Source organism: Rhinatrema bivittatum, chromosome 13, assembly GCF_901001135.1.
Source record: "Rhinatrema bivittatum chromosome 13, aRhiBiv1.1, whole genome shotgun sequence".
Taxonomy (NCBI): Eukaryota; Metazoa; Chordata; class Amphibia; order Gymnophiona; family Rhinatrematidae; genus Rhinatrema; species Rhinatrema bivittatum.
In genome coordinates this window covers 68,194,317-68,213,211 of record NC_042627.1, presented here as the reverse complement: position 1 = coordinate 68,213,211, position 18,895 = coordinate 68,194,317, and the positions used below count along the sequence as shown (strand labels likewise).

At 43.7% G+C, this 18,895-nt stretch overlaps 1 protein-coding gene across 3 annotated transcripts in view; it reads left to right on the top strand.

The window, feature by feature from the left end:
* ABHD2 (abhydrolase domain containing 2) overlaps positions 1 to 18,895 on the top strand; it is an 81,758-nt gene that overhangs the window by 16,394 nt on the left and 46,469 nt on the right. For all 3 annotated transcript variants that reach the window (XR_003852323.1, XR_003852322.1, XM_029574445.1), the window contains exons 3-4: positions 1,735 to 1,950; positions 16,491 to 16,666. Coding sequence is in view for 1 of the 3 variants with exons in the window: in XM_029574445.1 (XP_029430305.1) it covers positions 1,757 to 1,950; positions 16,491 to 16,666 (370 nt within the window). In the remaining 2 variants the exon portion in view is untranslated. The remainder of the gene's footprint in view (positions 1 to 1,734; positions 1,951 to 16,490; positions 16,667 to 18,895) is intronic.

The window sequence follows — 18,895 nt, the reverse complement described above, 5'->3', positions numbered from 1 at the left end:
CACCGGAGGGACCTTGTCTTGCTTCAGAAACTGGCTGCAAAGCTTCCTATAACGGGATTCCTTTTCCCAAGGAATGTCCTGTTTTATATTGTGATTAAATAAATGCCTCGCCTCACAGTTAACCATCCAGGGTGATTACTTGGAGGCCTCTTGATAGCTTGATAGTTCCATGTGTTTAAACAGTGAGGATATTGTCACTGGAAACTTTAGAGGGAGCTAATATTCACAATATCAAGGGGTCTGGAACATGCACGCGTAGCCCAGGTGCACTTTGCATTTACCATTTATGGTCAGAAGATTTCAGATAATTCTATGGAACTGGAGCCTTCTCACCCAGCAAATAGTCTCAGTAACATAGAAGTCAATACTCAAAGATTAGTCTGAGTAACCTCAGGAGTTATTTATTTACAGTACTTGTAGTCTGGCATTTTACCAACAATTGTTCATGGTCGGATTTAAGGGACAAATCTTTTTTTAAAAATATCCCTCTTCTCAGCAGGTAAATTTCTGTCCAAGCAAATTGTTGCCTGGACAAAATTTGTCCGCATAAGAAGAAATGGAGTTGGAGGCATTTTGGGGGCACAGCAGACCTTTAGCTAGATAGCGCTAATATACAGTGCTGTCCAGCTAAAGATACCCAGATTAGGCCTGCCCTTCACCCAAACTGACAATATGGAAGGTGATCCAATGCAGCAGGAATGCGAGCAAAACAAATTTGTTTTTTACCATTTATAATTAAAGCATTTCTTGAGACCAGGGCATTGGGTTTTTACCATTTATAATTGAAGCATTTCTTGAGACCGGGGCATTGGGTTTTTACCATTTATAATTAAAGCATTTCTTGAGACCAGGGCATTGGGTTTTTACCATTTATAATTAAAGCATTTCTTGAGACCGGGGCATTGGGTTTTTACCATTTATAATTAAAGCATTTCTTGAGACCAGGGCATTGGGTTTTTACCATTTATAATTAAAGCATTTCTTGAGACCGGGGCATTGGGTTTTTACCATTTATAATTAAAGGATTTCTTGAGACCAGGGCATTGGGTTTTTACCATTTATAATTAAAGCATTTCTTGAGACCGGGGCATTGGGTTTTTACCATTTATAATTAAAGCATTTCTTGAGACCGGGGCATTGGGTTTTTACCATTTATAATTAAAGGATTTCTTGACACTGATCTAATTTTGTTTTGGTCGCCTTCATCCCAGTTGGACTTAAGTTAATCATATTACTTTATCTGGGTAAATTCTGTGGCACTTGGATAAAAACTTAGCTGGATAAGTCAGAGAAAGTGAATGCAGTAGGGACATTTTTAAAGCCCCTGGTTTATCTGGCTAAGATTTGAACTTAGCTGGACAGAATGTCAGAATAATTACCCTCTGGGTGATCTCAGTCATGCTGGAAATTATTTTTATATTTCTTTATCTCTTAATTGAAATCGTTTTCCAGTATAGCATTTTTGAATAACAATGTAAATGGATTTGTTCTTCTGCTGATTTTCCCATTTTACAAACTGTTTTTCTATAGAAGTGGCAGCATTATACTAATGTTGAGTACTTAGAAATAATTCCTTTTAAACCGCCATCCTTTTAATGCATCCATTTTCAATTCTTGCATTACCTTTTTTTTGCTTATTTCCCCCTGCTCTGTGCATCCTGATTATATTTAAAATCCTGTAGAAGATCCTCCTTCCCTTTCAGTACTTTCATGTAACATTTTTTTCCATTGCAGGCGCCCTCCTTCCTGCTTCAACATGAATGCGATGTTGGAAACGCCGGAGATGCCCGCCGTCTTTGACGGGATGAAGCTGGCTGCAGTCGCCGCAGCCCTTTATGTTATCGTCCGCTGCCTGAACCTTAAAAGCCCAACCGCGCCTCCGGAGCTCACCTTCCAAGATACACCCTTGTCTCACTTTTTAATCAAATCTTGCCCGTTGCTGACCAAAGAGTGAGTAAAGCCTGCAGTTTTTTTCCTGCTCTCGACATCTGACGTTTGTTGTGGTATAATCACTCGATCTGTGTATCTGTTTATTTAAAAATCTTTTATATACTACAATCTCCTCCATGACTGTGTTTTCCTTTAAAAGTCGGGGTCTGCACCAGAGAAAAGGTTGTGTGTGTTTTGTTTTGTTTTTGTTTCCAAGCTTAAAATGTTTCGATGCTTGTGTGTGCATAAAATCAATTTTATACATGAAAACATTTTACACACATTCATTTATACACAAAACTAATAGACATCCCTATGAAAAAAGCAGGAATCTCCCATGCATTGTGATGTTCCTCTCCTTGTTGTAGGATGCCTTTTCCCTGAGGCATAAGAATTAAGGAGCACTGGAAGCACTTTTAGTTTCCTTAAACCTTTGGAATCCTTCTTTTGGGCTTGGTTGTTTTCTCCTCTCCTGCTCCTTTCTGAGTCTCCATCTCTTATCAGAAGTGTCCTCCTGCTTCAGCCACAGTGCCATGAGCCTTCATTTGCAATTATTTATTTATTTGTTTAACTCTCTTTTCTGTACCGACATTCATGAAACAGTATCAGGACTTCCCCGTCGCAGCGAGGGTCCTAAGTCAGGTGCCCCAGAACTCGGCACCCTGAATCTGGTTGCTAGGAGTCACCGCTGTGTAGTATCCGGGACTCCTTCCCCCCTCCCGTCCATAGGCACGGCCTCTGCAGCATCCCCAGCCCTGGCTGAGCCATGGAGCAGAAGCCATTCTCGAGCATGGACCCTAGATTGCCCGCATGGCTTCCCACGGCACTGCCTCTGAGCTGTCAGACTGCACCAGCCAGTTGTGGTTCCCATTAGCTCTTCGGTGGACTCTCGCTCCAGCCGCTGGCTCTTCTGTAGCATGAGGCTATTCTTCAGAGCTCATGAAAAATGCAATTTATTTCAAAAGTAAAACTAGGAAATCCATTTAAAGCCTTCCCACCCTTAGCACTTCCCTTACTTTTTAAAGTAAAGAACTGCCTATGTAGCTAGAGAAGCAGTTTTAACATATTCTACCACTTTCTCAGCAAGTTTCTCTCATCACTGTCTAAAGCTACATTTAATTCAACAAAGCTTTAGACCGTGATGGAGAAACTGTTTCCGAGTAGAAAAAAGGTTCCTGTTACGTTGATTCTTATAACAACCGATCTGAGGCAAGTATTCTGCAAAAGGAGGTGATGATTATCATAGCCTATGCCTGTGTGGGAAAGGAATCTTGCACAGGGTCATTTTGTAAATGAGGAAGCTTAGCTTCCTGTCTGTGCGGCTGCGGTCTGATTTTCTACAGGAACTCGCTTTTTTCTTTCTTTTCAATTCATAGAGTTGTTTTGGGGTTTTTTTTTGTTTGTTTCTTTTATATAAACTAGGAACAGTGGGAGGGTTTTCAAAATTAAAAAAAAAAAAAAAAGGGCGAAAAATTTCCTGAATGTTTGCAAATGAAGGCTCATGGTACCAGGATCCCCAGCACTGGTTCTGATTTTTCTGAAAGGAGGAGCCAGGAGAAACTCCCAGACTACACCCCTGTATTTCTGATGATGGCTGTTGTAATTCTGTCTATTTTCTATCTCGGCGTCAGATTACACTGCAGTTCCAAAATGTCACTTTTATCGCTCATTTGCATGGCAAAGATATTAAAGGAAACTTTTTATGTTCTGCAAGATTTAAACAACCATTCTTGTAGAAATAGAGAGAACTGTACAAAAGCAATCCACACCATGGCACAAAATGTCAAGCGATAAAGAATCCTGGTATTTTCATGTTTGCAGATAAGTCCCCAAGTGACACTGCCATTAAAGTAATGATATAATCGATATGAACCTGAATTTATTTGCTAACTTTTTTTATACTCGCACATCAGAAACAAGGCCCAACTGTATATTGAAGATTAGATAAAAATTGGGACTGAACCAAAAACTTATTAAAGCTGATGTATAATATGTTTATGTAAATTTAATCTTGTAGGGTTTATGGGAAAATGGTGAAACTTGATTGATCATCTGCTTTTTTATGTATATCATGTGCTGCAGGGTTGGAATGAAATATTTGCTTTGTATAGTAAAGCACTTTTATATCTGAAGTTCCTTTATTTGAAAACACCCATTACATAGAAAAAAAAATCATGGGTTTGCAGGCATGCATGCTTTTATCTGAGGAAAAAAGTCTATTATCTGGAACAACAAATCTGGGGAACTTCCTTTATTTTGGAACTACTGTGGTCAATATTCCTTCTAATCTAACTTTCCTTTGTGCAACTTTTTATAAACTAAATGTATGTGCTACGAGCTGGTACAATGAAGATAATTTCAGGATTTCCTGTGCATGCTAGGTTTTGCCATGTGCACATGCACAATTTAGAGGGGTACAGTGACAGTGGTCCCAGTTATTTTGCATAGTGGGTGCCCTACTGGACGTACAGTCCTTAATATTGCACTGTATTTTAGTTCTGCCTAAATGTGGCGGTTTTCATCTGCCAGACTGACGTGCCTCTCAGAATCTGAGATTCCAAGCCTATCAGCTGGTGCTAGTGTTTCTCAATATGTTTTTAGCAGTGTGTACTTTTATTAGATTTGCTTGCCGGCATCCATTCAGGACAGGGCCATTAGGAAGTCTTATTGATATGGTGATTTATGTGCAGAATAACTGCTTTAGTTCTGAGAATGTTATTGTCCTTGCAGTCTGTCCTACAGCAGTGATATTTCTTGTGTGTTTTTTTGGTTTGTTTTTTTTTGAGGCATTGCCATGCTAGGGATTCAGAGTTGGAGAGTAAGGAGGCTTAGGTGATCCCTAAACTGATCCTGTGAAACAAACGACCTTTTGCAGGTTTTATGTACACTGGGGCTCTTTCTCTCTTTAATCTTTGAGGGGCTTTCCTCTTGTGTCACTCTTTTTTTGTACCTGATAATGCTCCACCATGTCTGATGATCAGTGATCTGTAAGATACATTAAAACTCCTCCTGCATTGCCGGAAATGACCTTTAAGTCTCACTGGCATTGCAAGATAATACTTTTCTGATTGAAACCCTTTGGCTTGAAGACTCGATGACTGGCTTTGAGCATCAGTTGATTTACTTTTTTAACTTGGGCTTCTGATTTGAAGAAAGATTTTTACGTTTTTTTACTTCACTTGGGCAGCTGAAATGGAGACTCCCGGGCTGGGTCAAATTCCCACCAACCCCCACCTCAGCTGAGTGGGTCTGTGACCACTGAAAGCTGGTGGTTTTCCTTCTCGATCCCTGACCAAGACAGCAGTGGGACGTTGCTGGAGTAGAGATGCTCTGATGGTTTCATGCCTACCTCTGTCTCGCCTCTCAAACTGTGCACACTCCCCTGTGCAAGAAGCACATAGTACAGAGGCGAGGGAGCCAGGGGACCATGGGCACGTCTGCATGGCTGACGTTCTTTCCACACCTGTGGGCTGAGAGGAGACGGGATGAGGGCAAAAAGTGGGAGGCAGAGGGCAATGAAAACAGGCAGGGAGAAGAAGAGGATGTGGGTAGGAAGGAATTTGGGATAAGGTGGAGATAGGAATGGAGAGAGGGTAATGGAAGGTTGAAAAGAAATAGACAAGAAGGGGAGATCTGAAGATTTAGTAATGTTGGGAAGAGAGAAGGATAGAAGTTAAGAGTAGCGAGGATCCAGATGGAGAGAGAGAGAGTACAAAGTAGACAGACAATGAATGCAGAAGAAAGTCAACAGGTACAACAAAATATTTTTAATTATGTGCATTTTGAAGGTTTTTAGTTCATATATTATACGGACAAGTAAAAATAATTCAGAAAAGAGTCTGAACTGAGAGGCTGGTTCACAAAGGTGCAGTAAGGTTTTTATTTACCACACATCCCATTTTATTCAGTGGGAAGATATTCAGTGGGTTTTTCCACCTCTAATTGCTTTTTTTTTTTTGTGTGTGTGTGTTTTTGTTTTCATGAGAGCGACTGGAAACCTTTTGCTTTCTTCTCCATCCCCACCCTCATTCTTCCTGAAGAGAAGAATGCACTCGGCTTTCCAGATGTGGCGTTGCCCCGTGATTTAACGGCAGGCACCACTGAATCCCTCTGCAAAGTAGCTTAACTCTGATAGTTTGAGACCATCAGCTTAATAAGGTAGTGCTAGTTAACGCTGAATATTACCCAGCGTACATGCAAACACGCATCTACCAATTAACGACTCCCAGTGGCCCAGTTACCTGGCAAAGGATGCAGCCCTCCAGGAGAAGAGGGCCCCTGTGCGGCCGTGAACTTTCTTCTGGCTCTGAGGGACGGCGTTTCCTATGGTAACAGGAAGTGCTTGGTTTTGCAGCTGAGCCCTGCTACAGTAATTGAAATATTCCACAAACGTAAAAGTGCTAATGATTTTGCCTTTTTGTAGGGCACTTGTGTTTCTGTACACATACATATCGGCATAACAGAAAATCATTCTAAGTCATTTGTGGATCACTGAAAAGAGCACATTTTGTGTTTAACCTGCTTACTCGATAAAAAGCATTTTCTTATCAAGCTAATGCAAAATATCCTAAGAACTGCATGTTACGCACTTTAGTTTTTCTTCTGGTTACTCTGTTTAGTTAAACAGGAATATTTAGAGGGAAAGATTAACTAACTTATTGAAAAACACTTTACAAGCTTTTTTCCCCCGAGAGGAGTTTAAACTACCGAACGCAGATAATTCTAACCTAGATGTCCATTTAGGCCCTAGGAGCTTTCTGTTTCCTTCTTACGATGGCCTCGTCTCCCTGTGCTCTTGAGAATTTCTCCTGCTCACCGTGGTGGTTGCTTTGCAGCTGTAAGGGATGAGCGGCTGCCCTGAAGTAAACACTTCCCCCGCTGCCTCTGCTATCAGAGGGCTGCACAGCAGAGTCCTTGCTTTTGGAGCTAAAAAGTCACAAGTTCAGATCATTTGGGTCCCCTGGTGGGGGAAGGAGGCAGTGGCCCTGCGACATTGCACAGGAAACGTGGAACTCTTGCGGTGATTGAACAATTGCTACTGTAATACAGATTCACTCGCTTGTCATCCTTGATGAGGAAAAGATGAAATTGCAAGCTCTAATTCTTTTTTTTTTTTTTTTTAATCTTCCAGATACACATTTTAGTATCCATACCGATACTAGGGAAAACCTGACTCCCTTCAGTTGTGCTACCTTTTTATTATACTAACATAAGAGATCTCCATCAAGGAGAATGAGACCTCACAGGTCGTTGCGTCGGAGGAAGGGCCTCACCCGGTCTTGAAAGTTCCTGAGCATTCTCCTCTTTGTGAGACCTCTTATCCAACATAAGAATGATCAAATCTGCAAACAGTCCACACCCCCAGGTCACTATGCCTTTGAACCGCCTCCAATTATAATAATTCTTTGTCTGGCCTGGAAAGGCATCTTGCATTACAATAATAGGCAGGAGAGTTAGGCTGATGAGGGGTCGTGACCCTGGCGTGGGCGGCTTCGGAGCACCAGTAATATGTGGTGGAGAGAGTGATGTTGAGGTGGGCATTTGCACCATCAGAGGCAGGCTGCGTTAGGTGAGCCAGCGGCGGTGGCAGAGGACCTGACAGCAGAGCATAGCAGTGGGGTTGGGGGTTGTCACGCCTATGGCTGTAGCATTGGCCGCATTGTGCTTTGGTAACAGTGCAGGAGCCACAGGAGTGGTGGTTTTTGCCCTTGGTGTTATGCAGGCTGTGTGTGTGTGTGTGTGTGGAGGAAGACCGGCAGTGGTTGGGAGAGGGTGTGTATATGAAAAGGAACTGGCTGGGAGGGAGCTGGAGAGGGTAGACGTGTTTGCCTTGGGGAGAAAGGGGGGGGGTATCAGCTGTGAGGAGACGGCACCAGCTGTGAGGAGACGGCACAAGGGGTGGATATGTATTAGAGAGGGAGAAGGGGAGCAGTACTAGAGCAGAAGGAAAGCTACTTCCCTACCCTACCCTACCCAGTCTTGGTCCTCCCCTGAGATTTTGATTCTGTAAGAATAACCAGAATCCTGCTGCTTTCAGAAGTACCTCTGCAATGAGGATATTGGACCACAGTGGTTTGGCAGATCTCTGATTTATCTTAAAGCGGTTTCACGCTCCTCATGGTTTTTTTTGAACTGGATTCAGTATCAAAACTTTGAATCCTTTTATAGTCTGTTTTTATTTAGTTATATAGCGTGAAGACCAAAAACGTTGATATTTCTGAACATTCTCTGCTAGTGAGCCAAAAATGCACTTGGCATATGGCCAAAAGATTTGTTGCTGTTTCCTGCTGTTCTACATTTTGTGACGTGGATTAGAAATAAATATATTTGTTCTTTCTGGAAATAAGCTGGCTTAAAATATATTATTATAATTAGGATACTCATTCAGTACTGTAGCATTTATATTTATTTGTGAGCTGGGTGTATGTAAAACAGCTGAAAGGGTGAGGCTTAATGACGAATGCATACAACTGGAGGACTGAGGAGTTCATTATTCAAGGCTGGGCTGGCCCCACTAGTTTTCCTTCCTCTGCTAAATTCTGGAGACAGGTCTGATTTGATGCGTCTTCTTTTGCTTATTAAGCAAAAGGGACCGCAGCGATTTAATACCAAATTAATTGGTGTCCTCTTGGCCCGCCCCCTTTAGCTCTTGCCTCCTGATCTGCAAAGATGTGAATATCCCGTGGAGGTTTTCCTCCGTAGACCTGGGGATTGTTCCGCAGGCATCCGGGCTCTCCCTCGCCGCCTTCGTCGGTGGCTTTGGGGGGGAAAAAACAATCTTGTTACTTTTCCTGTTGCCATTAAATCGGCACGCAGAGGTCCTGTTACATGAAAGTCACCCCTGCTGGGAGCGAGTTTGTCTTGGACGGCTCAGCATAGCCCAGTTTGCCAAGGAATCTTAAGGGATAAGTTATGTTCCCCAATGCGGCTTTCCTACGTAATCGTATTAAAGCTTTCAGCTCTCTCTCATTCTTTCCATGATTCGTCCTCTTAGCATGTGTGTAAGGAGAGAAGTCCTTTTACTAAAATTTAAAAACAATTCTGTAAGGTAATGGGGAAAACTGAGGGAGGATAAGAATTTTAAAATAAATAAATAATATTTTAATGCCTTAAGTATTCAACACTTTTTATTAGTGGGTGGGGTTTTTAAAACTCCACCAGTTTTCATCTGCTCCAGTGGGCTTCCAGCTCACTTAGAACCAGAACCGGGGATCTGCTGCCAGGAGCCTACGACCAGGGCCGGTGCAAGGGGATTTAGGAGCACTAGGCACCTTCTGTCTTGCGGCCACCCCCATAAGGGGGGGGGGGGTGCAAGCCATGTGAGGCAGTAAAGAGGTGTGGAGATCGCCCTGCCGAGCCCCTGTGCTCCTGAAGAGCAGCAGCGAGATGGAGGTAGGGCGCAGGGACCGCAAGGCGGCCCGAGGCTTTCACAACTTGGCAGCTCCCCCCCCACCCCCATCCGTGCCCGGAGCCCCTCTCACCTCGGCTGTGTTTCATGCAACTCAAGCAATGGCGGCTCCAAGCTCTCCCACACCCCCTTCCCAGTGCACAAACCTTTCGCAGCAATTGCCAGGTGGCCCTGGCTAGCAGGGAGAGGAGACAGAGAGATGGGCAGGGCGTGCAGCCGGCCCCTGTGTAGCAGCTGCTCGTTTGCAGAGCCCCACACCAAGCCCACGACACATCCCCCAGATCCAGAGGGCACAGCCACCCCCCCCTTCCCGGGGTGGCTCCAGCCAGGTGCATGCTTAGTACCAAGAGCTGCGGGCAGGCCGGCACCGCATGCTCACGGCACCCAGGCAGCCCTTCAGTGCGGGAGAGAGAGGGAAAGCAGAAGCTCCGCCCCCTTAGATGCAAGCAGAGAGCTTCCAGCCCCGTTTCCGTCCGGGCCAGCCAGCGAGCGAGGGTCCTCCCTGTCCCCGGGAGGAGGGCGGCTCCAGCCGGGTGCGTACTCAGTGCAGAGAGATGCGGGCAGGCCGGCACCGCATGCTTACGGCACCCAGGCAGCCCTTCAGTGCGGGAGAGAGAGGGAAAGCAGAAGCTCCGCCCCCTTAGATGCAAGCAGAGAGCTTCCAGCCCCGTTTCCGTCCGGGCCAGCCAGCGAGCGAGGGTCCTCCCTGTCCCTGGGAGGAGGGCGGCTCCAGCCGGGTGCGTACTCGGTGCCGAGAGCTGCGGGTGGGTCGGCACCGCATGCTCACGGCGCCCAGGCAGCCCTTCCACGTCTCTTTGGCGCCGCCGCTCATGCCCCCTAATGCTCGACGCCCTAGGCCTAGTTCGCCTAGTGCTTTCGCCAGCCCTGCCTGCGACTGAAACACTTCCTGCTCAGTTTGTACCTTACACATTGACATTCTCCGGCTGCTGTTGGTGGCACTTCAGTTATAGGAACCCAGAGATGCCACAGTCACTGACTTCTTCTCTTCCTTTGGGGCCGATGCAAAAAAAAAAAATACACGGAAAGTGGGCCCTGAAAAGTCAGCGCCCGCTTTCTTAATGCCCACATGGTTTTCTCAAGGGGGGCGCCATGCTATATGGAAATTAGGAAGGAGGCGCTAGGGTCGCTTGCGCGCCCCTAACGCCGCCTCGCTAACACGAACGCGCGACAGCTGCCAGTAATGAAAATGGATGCCGATAAACTCGGCCAGTTATGAAAACAGAGGCCGAGTTTACTGGCGTCTGTCTTCCTAACTCGGTGGTGTGCCCAGGTATTTTTTTTTTTACTTAAGTACAGAAAAAGCAGATTTTTCAGCTTTTCTGTATTTCTTTTACATGCGCTCAGCTATTAACGCCTGCACCAGGCAGGCGTAAACACTTGAGAGCTAAATGTGCGTCTAAGACGCACACTTTTTTTTTTTTTTTTAATGAGGAGTGAATGAGTAATAGCCTCATTTAAATGCATTTGCATGTGATGAGCGCTATCGCATTCACTCCGTGTCGGACGCGTGTTAAATAGGCGCTAATCCCCCTATTGCATTAGGGGGTGGATTAGCGCCTATTTAACCCGCGTCCGACTGCGGGTTATACGGTGCGCTCGGCTGTGTGGCATCCCACCCACAAAGGGGCCGATGCTGAGCACACTTTTTTGCATCGGCCCCTTTTGTGGGTGGGATGCCACTGTTTTTTTTTTCATTTGCAAGCACTTCCTGTAGCACAGCATGTGACTTCCAGGGCTTGGATCTAATTTTGCTGCCTTGATGTTCCAAAACACCAGAAGTCCTAGGCCAGGATCAAGGTAAGGTGGGGTGGGATGGAGGGAAGTGTCAAAAGGCGCTGTACCTCCACCTCACGGGCTATAATCAGACATGATGAGCTGTAAGGCCTCATCATGGAGAGATGTGAGAATGTGTTAGGGCTGGAACCAGCAGCAAGATAAGGCGTGATATTTGTCTAACGGGGACTAGCTGTTCACTGGGAAGTCTCCAAGTTCCTTGTGAAGGACTGTTAGCAGCTTGTGAAAAGCCTTAGTCACGAGCTATAATAATCCTCCAGCTTCTTTCTCACATGAAGCCACTGTGCAGCTTAATTAAAGCAATGGCACTAACCAGAACATAAGAAAATGCCATACTGGGTCAGACCAAGGGTCCATCAAGCCCAGCATCCTGTTTCCAACAGTGGCCAATCCAGGCCACAAGAACCTGGCAAGTACCCAAAAACTAAGTCTATTCCATGTTACCATTGCTAATGGCAGTGGCTATTCTCTAAGTGAACTTAATAGCAGGTAATGGACTTCTCCTCCAAGAACTTATCCAATCCTTTTTTAAACACAGCTATACTAACTGCACTAACCACATCCTCTGGCAACAAATTCCAGAGTTTAATTGTGCGTTGAGTAAAAAAGAACTTTCTCCGATTAGTTTTAAATGTGCCCCATGCTAACTTCATGGAGTGCCCTCTAGTCTTTCTATTATCCGAAAGAGTAAATAACCGATTCACATCTACCCGTTCTAGACCTCCCATGATTTTAAACACCTCTATCATATCCCCCTCAGTCGTCTCTTCTCCAAGCTGAAAAGTCCTAACCTCTTCAGCCTTTCCTCATAGGGGAGCTGTTCCATTCCCCTTATCATTTTGGTCGCCCTTCTCTGTACCTTCTCCATCGCAATTATATCTTTTTTGAGATGCAGCGACCAGAATTGTACACAGTATTCAAGGTGCGGTCTCACCATGGAGTGATATAGAGGCATTATGACATTTTCTGTTTTGTTCACCATTCCCTTTCTAATAATTCCCAACATTCTGTTTGCTTTTTTGACTGCCGCAGCACACTGAACCGACGATTTCAATGTGTTATCCACTATGATGCCTAGATCTCTTTCTTGGGTTGTAGCACCTAATAATGAACCCAACATTATGTAATTATAGCATGGGTTATTTTTCCCTATATGGATCACCTTGCACTTATCCACATTAAATTTCATCTGCCATTTGGCATCGACTAGATCTCAGTGTCTCTCTTCTGAGGTCCTGATATGTCCTCTTTCTTTCTTATTATGTTTTGCTTTGACCATATACTTCTTTTTAACCTCTCCTGCCATTAACTCACTTTCACCCGTTTGTGTGTGTCTCTTACAGTGTAGTGCAGGGCCAGGGTGGACACAAGTACTGGATAAAGGGGGAGGGCAGCGCAAAATGTGTCATTTTTACAGTACCTATTACATGGGTTTGGAGAGGGGGCCGCAGCTGGCAGAGGACTTTTTTTATATCCAGATATGTGGTCGGATAACGTTTAGAGCTTCTCTGAGGCAAGTCTAAAGTTAGCGGGCTATCTTGGCCGATTATAGTTGAAAATAAGCTAAATGAGCCGGCTAACTTTACCCTGCCCCAGAATGCTTTGAAAAAAAAAAATTAAGCTGGCTATATTGTAGCTGGATAATGATTTATCAAACTATAATTTCATCAGATAAGTGCCCCAATATATAACAAGTTGCCAGATAACCTTGTGAGTTATCCAGCTAAATGACTTTGAATATTAACCTGTAAGAACATAAAAATAAATGTCTTGCTGAGTCAGACGTCTCCCAGTGGTGGCTGATCCAGGTCACTTGGCAGTACCCAGCAGATCCCACAGAGTAGATCCACTCCTTGTTCCAGGGAACAAGCGATGGCTTTCCATCAAGTCTACCTGGCTGTTCATTGTTTATGGATGTTTCCGTGAGGGACTTCTCCAAACCCCTTTTAAACCTGGCTATGTTTGATGCTTCGACCACATTCAACTCTCAACAAATTCCTCAGCTTAGCTGTCTGTCAATTGAAAAAAAACCAACTTTTTCTAATTTATCTTAAAACTATCAATATTAGTTTCATGGGTGTCAATAGTCAAAGCCATTTAGCTGGATAATTCATAGGTTATCCGTCTAACTCAGGTTATTGATTTAAATGTTTAGTTTAGAATATCAACCTCATGGAGCCTAATTCTAGTACTATTTGACAGGATAACGAACAGGTCCCTGTTTTTATTGATTCATTTATTTACGAGGATTTTTTTCTATACTGCAATCTTACCACGCTTGTGTTCAAAGCGGTTTACCCATTCCACCCCACTCGTGAGTTTATAAACCTCTATCGTATCCCCGCTGTCATCTCTTCTCCCAGCTGAAGAGCCCTAACTTGTTCAGCCTTCCTTCGCATGGAGGCCGTTCCATCTGTACTTTTTGTAGTGCTGCTGTTTCCTCTTTGAGATACGGTGACCAGAACTGCACACATTACTCGATGAGTGGATTCTTTAATATTTCTGAAAAGGTTTGTGATTTTAAGAAAACAATTTTGATTATGCATCATAACATTTGGAATCCAGGATTTCAGCACTGGAAATTTCAGGACCTGCTGTATACTGGCTAGCATTTTTATTGTAATGTATTTGCAATGTTTGTTTTGTTTTATTTTATTTTTTTTTTATTGGCTTAAATTTAGAGAGTTCTCCAGAAATTTTGCTGCAGTTCTTTGTCATGACTTCTTTTCCAGCTGAAAACTCTCTACACCATCCGTGGTATAGTGGACGGGTTTCGCTTGCACATCTGCAGATGATTTGAATTATTTTTCTATGGTCTGGTTGTATTTAACTAAAAACCACCTTTTACATACAAAACAAGATGGTCTCATGCCAAGTGTCATGTAGCTAAATTTATTCAAGAAGAAGAGGCGTACGGACACATATGTTGAGGAACAAATATAACCTTAACCAAGTCAAATAATTCAGTGTTTGGCCAAGGGTGCCTCTAGTGTTTGGAAATTAGTACAGCCTGCGTGTGTGTCTGTTTGTGTTTCCTTGTTTAGCCCAGCAGTTTTCCCGTATGTCTGTGGTTTCCAGCTCATTTAAGCAGGCCTCGGCTGAGGACCGTGCATCAGGACTCCTGGAACCCTGCAGTTGTGGTGTCTGTAAATCCGGCCAGTAGGAGTTTTCACTGTGCAATGACGGACGTCCTCCCTCCTCTGCAGCATCCCCTGCTCCAGGCCTGGAGTGCAGAGTCCTGGCCCAATAATTAAATTCAAGTGCAATGCATGGCATAGCCACCAGGCCAGCCCAGTAGTACAGATTTAATAGATGGAAAACCGTGGCCTGTATCAGTCAGTAATGATTATTGCTCTCCTATGTCACTAAATCATGATTTTTTTTTCTATTTGTACAGTGTACTGCTGTGGCTAAATAGATTTGACTAGGGAAATACATAAAACACACAGTCAGTGTATTTGCCTTCAGAGGTTCTGTTTAATGATGTGGAACTGATGAGTGGATTCAGTGGCTCTTGAAGATTTCCTGTAACATACTTGACAGAATCACCACACAGCTATGGATAACTGACTTGGCCTTTGTGTACTGCAGTTAAGCTTGTGGGTTTTTTATTGTTTACTCCTTTTGTTGAATAAATGTGAACACCCTGGAGGAAAGGAGGAGCAGGGGTGATATGATACAGACTTTCAGATACTTGAAAGGTTTTAATGATCCAATGTCAACGACAAACTTTTTCCGTTGGAAAGAAATCAGCAGAACCAGGGGTCACGATTTAAAACTCCAGGGAGGAAGACTCAGAACCAATGTCAGGAAGTATTTCTTCATGGAGAGAGTGGTGGATGCCTGGAACGCCCTTCCGGAGGAAGTGGTGAAGACCAAAACTGTGAAGGAATTCAAAGGGGCGTGGGATAAACACTGTGGATCCATGAAGTCTAGAGGATGTGAATGAAGAGAAGAGGCATGGGGATGGCTTGCGGGTATGACAGCTACTACTTGCTGATTTAATACCCGAATTCAATAAACATACACACGGTTAATGCAACTCCAACATTGCTCAATGCTTCAACGGCAAGAGGAAAGGTGGAAAAAAGGATTTGCATTCACAAAAAAGCAGGGGAGTAGCTTGCTTGTTGCGGCGGTTACTACCCCAAACCAAATAAGCCTGATACTTCACTTTCAATGCATATCCAGTGTAGCTCTCTGCTTCAACGGCAGGGGGGGGATGAAGATAAGAGGATTTACATTCAGACAACAACCAACAAGGACTGAATTGCATATTCTGGGTAAACAAATAAGCATGGGAGTAGCTTGCTTATTGCGGCGGTTACTACCCCTAACCAGTTAAGCTTGATACTTCACTTTGATGCAGCTCCAGCACCGCTCTCTACATCAATGGCGGGGGTGGAAGGTAACTAGAACCAAAAAGTTACTAATAAGGGCCAAGAGTAACAGATAAGTATGAGAAAAAATAAGTGTGAAAGCTTGCTGCGCAGACTGGATGGGCCGTTTGATCTTCTTCTGCCGTCATTTCTGTGTTTCTATGTAAGAATACAATTCCACTTTAATAAAAGCTATTTTGATTAAGAAATATGAAGTGTAACTAGGCACTTGGGCTTAAAAGTTTTTTTTTTTTTTTATTTTTAAGCATCATAAATTCTTCTGATGGCCAGCATAAGGGATAATACTGTTGAAAAAGTGGTATTTAGGGCTGACTCATTGGCTCAAGGGGAAGTGCCTGTTTACCGCTGTGCAGAAGATCTGCGTTCAATTATGAGTTATGCTCTGTTTCTCGTACCAGTCAAGGATGGGGATATGAAAGAAGGAAGTGTGCAGAGGCTCTGCAAAGGAGGAAGACAACAGCGATGTCTATAGGTTATCCAAGAGCATGCTTGTCCTCTGAGCTGGGCCAGCTGGGAAACGTTTTTCAAAAAATAAGAAAAAAAAATCCCTGCAAATGGCTGTGGCACTATACTTCAAATGGAGCCTTAAAACCAAAAGAGCAGGAGGAAGCTACTTGATTTAAAAAAAAAAAAAGTCAATATGGATCAGAGGTTCCTTTTTTGTATGCTTTCATTTATATCTTTTTAATCTCTTCTGAACTTTGACTCGAATTAGGAATCCTGTGTGATTGAGGAACCCTGTACTTTGATGTAACGTAATTAACAGTAGTGAGGCTCACATTTTAATTGTTTAGGTCATAATGTTTTCATGGGTGCCCAGAAGGCAGATAACTTTTTTTTTTTTCGCTTGGATGCATTTTTACTAAGAAAGTTAAAATTTTATCTTGGTTTTGACCAGAGCAGGAAATGTGAATATTTTTGTTTTCCTCCTCTTTCAGGTACGTTCCACCTCTGATCTGGGGGAAGAGTGGTCATATCCAAACAGCACTTTATGGGAAAATGGGGAGAGTGAGCTCCCCACATCCTTATGGATTACGAAAATTCCTCACAATGCCAGATGGAGCCACAGCAACCTATGACCTCTTTGAACCACTCGCAGAGCAGTGTACTGGAGGTTAGTTGGCAGAGAGACTTCAGGCATTTCGGAGGCCGACCAATGGCAGTGGAAGCCCCTGTGACATAGTAAGGGCAAAGGGCCGTCGGCGCCATTTTGATTACTGGCAGCTGATGGCCCAAGTCCAGGAGATCGCTCCCGGACCCCCGCTGGACCACCAGGGACTTTTGGCAGGTCTTGGGGGGGTGGGTTGTAGTAAATTAATTTGGCAGGTCTGATGGGGGTTGTTAGATTTTTGGGTTTTTTTTTTTATATTCACTCCATAAGATGCACAGACATTTTCCCCCCACTTTTGGGGGAAAAATACGATAATATGTTCCCAAACGTATTCACATGAGACGGCTCTGCTCCTTGGAGCTTACAATCTAGTCAATACACACAAACAGAACCAGTAAGAGAAAATGAACAAGGCATGACTGGGAAGAAGCAGAGCCAGGTGGGTTATTGGGTGTAATTTAATTGAGGAAAGCCACATGAAATCAGGCCTCTGCCTTCTAAAAGTCTACATATTAATAACAGGAAGTAGGAAGGGTGGGGCTATGTTTAAAAATCAGTCTGTCAAGCAGTACCACTTGTTACATGATTGATCCTAATCTCTAGTATGTTAGATTTCTGTTATGTAAAATGATATATTTCATAATGTATTATGTAATTTAATTATTTCCCAGTTCCTCCTTTCCTTGTTCTCTGTAAGACACACGTGTTAAGTCATTTCAATGTTATATGTAAACCGAAGTGATTAGTAACATTGTTACCAGAACCTCGGTATATAAAAAAATGTTAAATAAAATAAATAAATAAATGTTCCTCAGAATCACCCAAATCAACTTTTTACCAAAAAAACCCAAAACAAAACTCCTTAGAGAACATGTGAAATCCACACACCAGCAACTATGTTAAAATTGCATCCTACCTACCATACCATAAATGGGTATGGTGTGAAAGTTTGTGAAAGAAATATGTAACGCATGCCAAACCTTGAAGGGCCTGCTTTATTCTAGACTAGAATTAAACATTCTGATTGGTTAGGCTGCATCAGCATCCTTAGGTGCAGGATCCTATAGTCACCCTTGAATTATAGAGCAGAGGATTATTTTATGGGTTGTAGATTTTAGGGATTTAGCTTGTATAAATTCTTAAAAATAAGTCATTCCTATAACACAGCTTCTACCTCAACAGTTCCTAATGCTGAGGACAACATTGAATATATCCTTAATGTCAGGAGTTCTTTTAACCTGTTTCTCTTTTTTTTTCTCTCTCTCTCTCTCTGTCTCTAAAATGTTTTACACATCGGCTCTCTTCACCGAAAATATCGGTTCGTTATGACTCTCTTCTAATGCAACTCATTGTAGAAGTTGGTTCACTGAAGTTCAGAAGAGCAATTTTCAAAGCCGTTTACCCGGGTAAATTGGTTGACTGGACATTGCCTTTCCTCAGCCTGGCTAAAATCACGCGCATGTCCTTGTAGTCAGATTAGGGGGAGGGGGCTCTGAGGGCATGCTCTGAAAATAGTACACCCAGATTGAAGCTTCTACTCTACATGTGTTCTCTTCCAGCAATGTTTCTCCCTGTAATAAGATCAGGTGTAGAAATCATCGGATACTTTTCCCTTTGAAACTGAATGCAAAGTCTAAGGGTAAAAAGTACTTGTGCACTTTATACCAAGGTGGGTTGGTTTTGAAAATTTCTTCCTTGCAGCCAGAACTACTAAGGGGTAATTTTCAAAAGCATTTACATGCTTAAAACTGGGTTTTACTCATGTAAATGCACGTTACCTGTGTAAGTGGATGTGAAGGGTGGCGGGTGTATGAGCCCTTTGTGCTGCAGCATAATTGACGCAGCCTCGAGGGCAAACCCACAAGGCCTACTCGGGTAACTGGCAAATGTGCCCTGTAGTGGGACAATCTGGAGCTTCACCTTTACCAGCCACCTCCCCCGCAAGTTAATACTTGGGTTCAGGCGGCTGACAGAACTTAGGTGGGTCCCTTGAGTGGTGAAGATGACTAAAATCCAAAGGCACACTGAAGTCAGGACAGGTAGCAGATTAATGGAGTCAGGGGCAGGTCAAGGACAGGGCAGGCAGCTAGCAAGAGTAGTCAGGTCCAGGTAAGGGCACTAGGCAATTGTGATCAGATCCAGGCCGCAAGCAATTGTGGTCAAGTTCAGGCAAGGGGTCTGGTCCAGGTGGCAGGAATTTGTGGTCAGGTCGAAGCAAGAGGTCAAGATCCA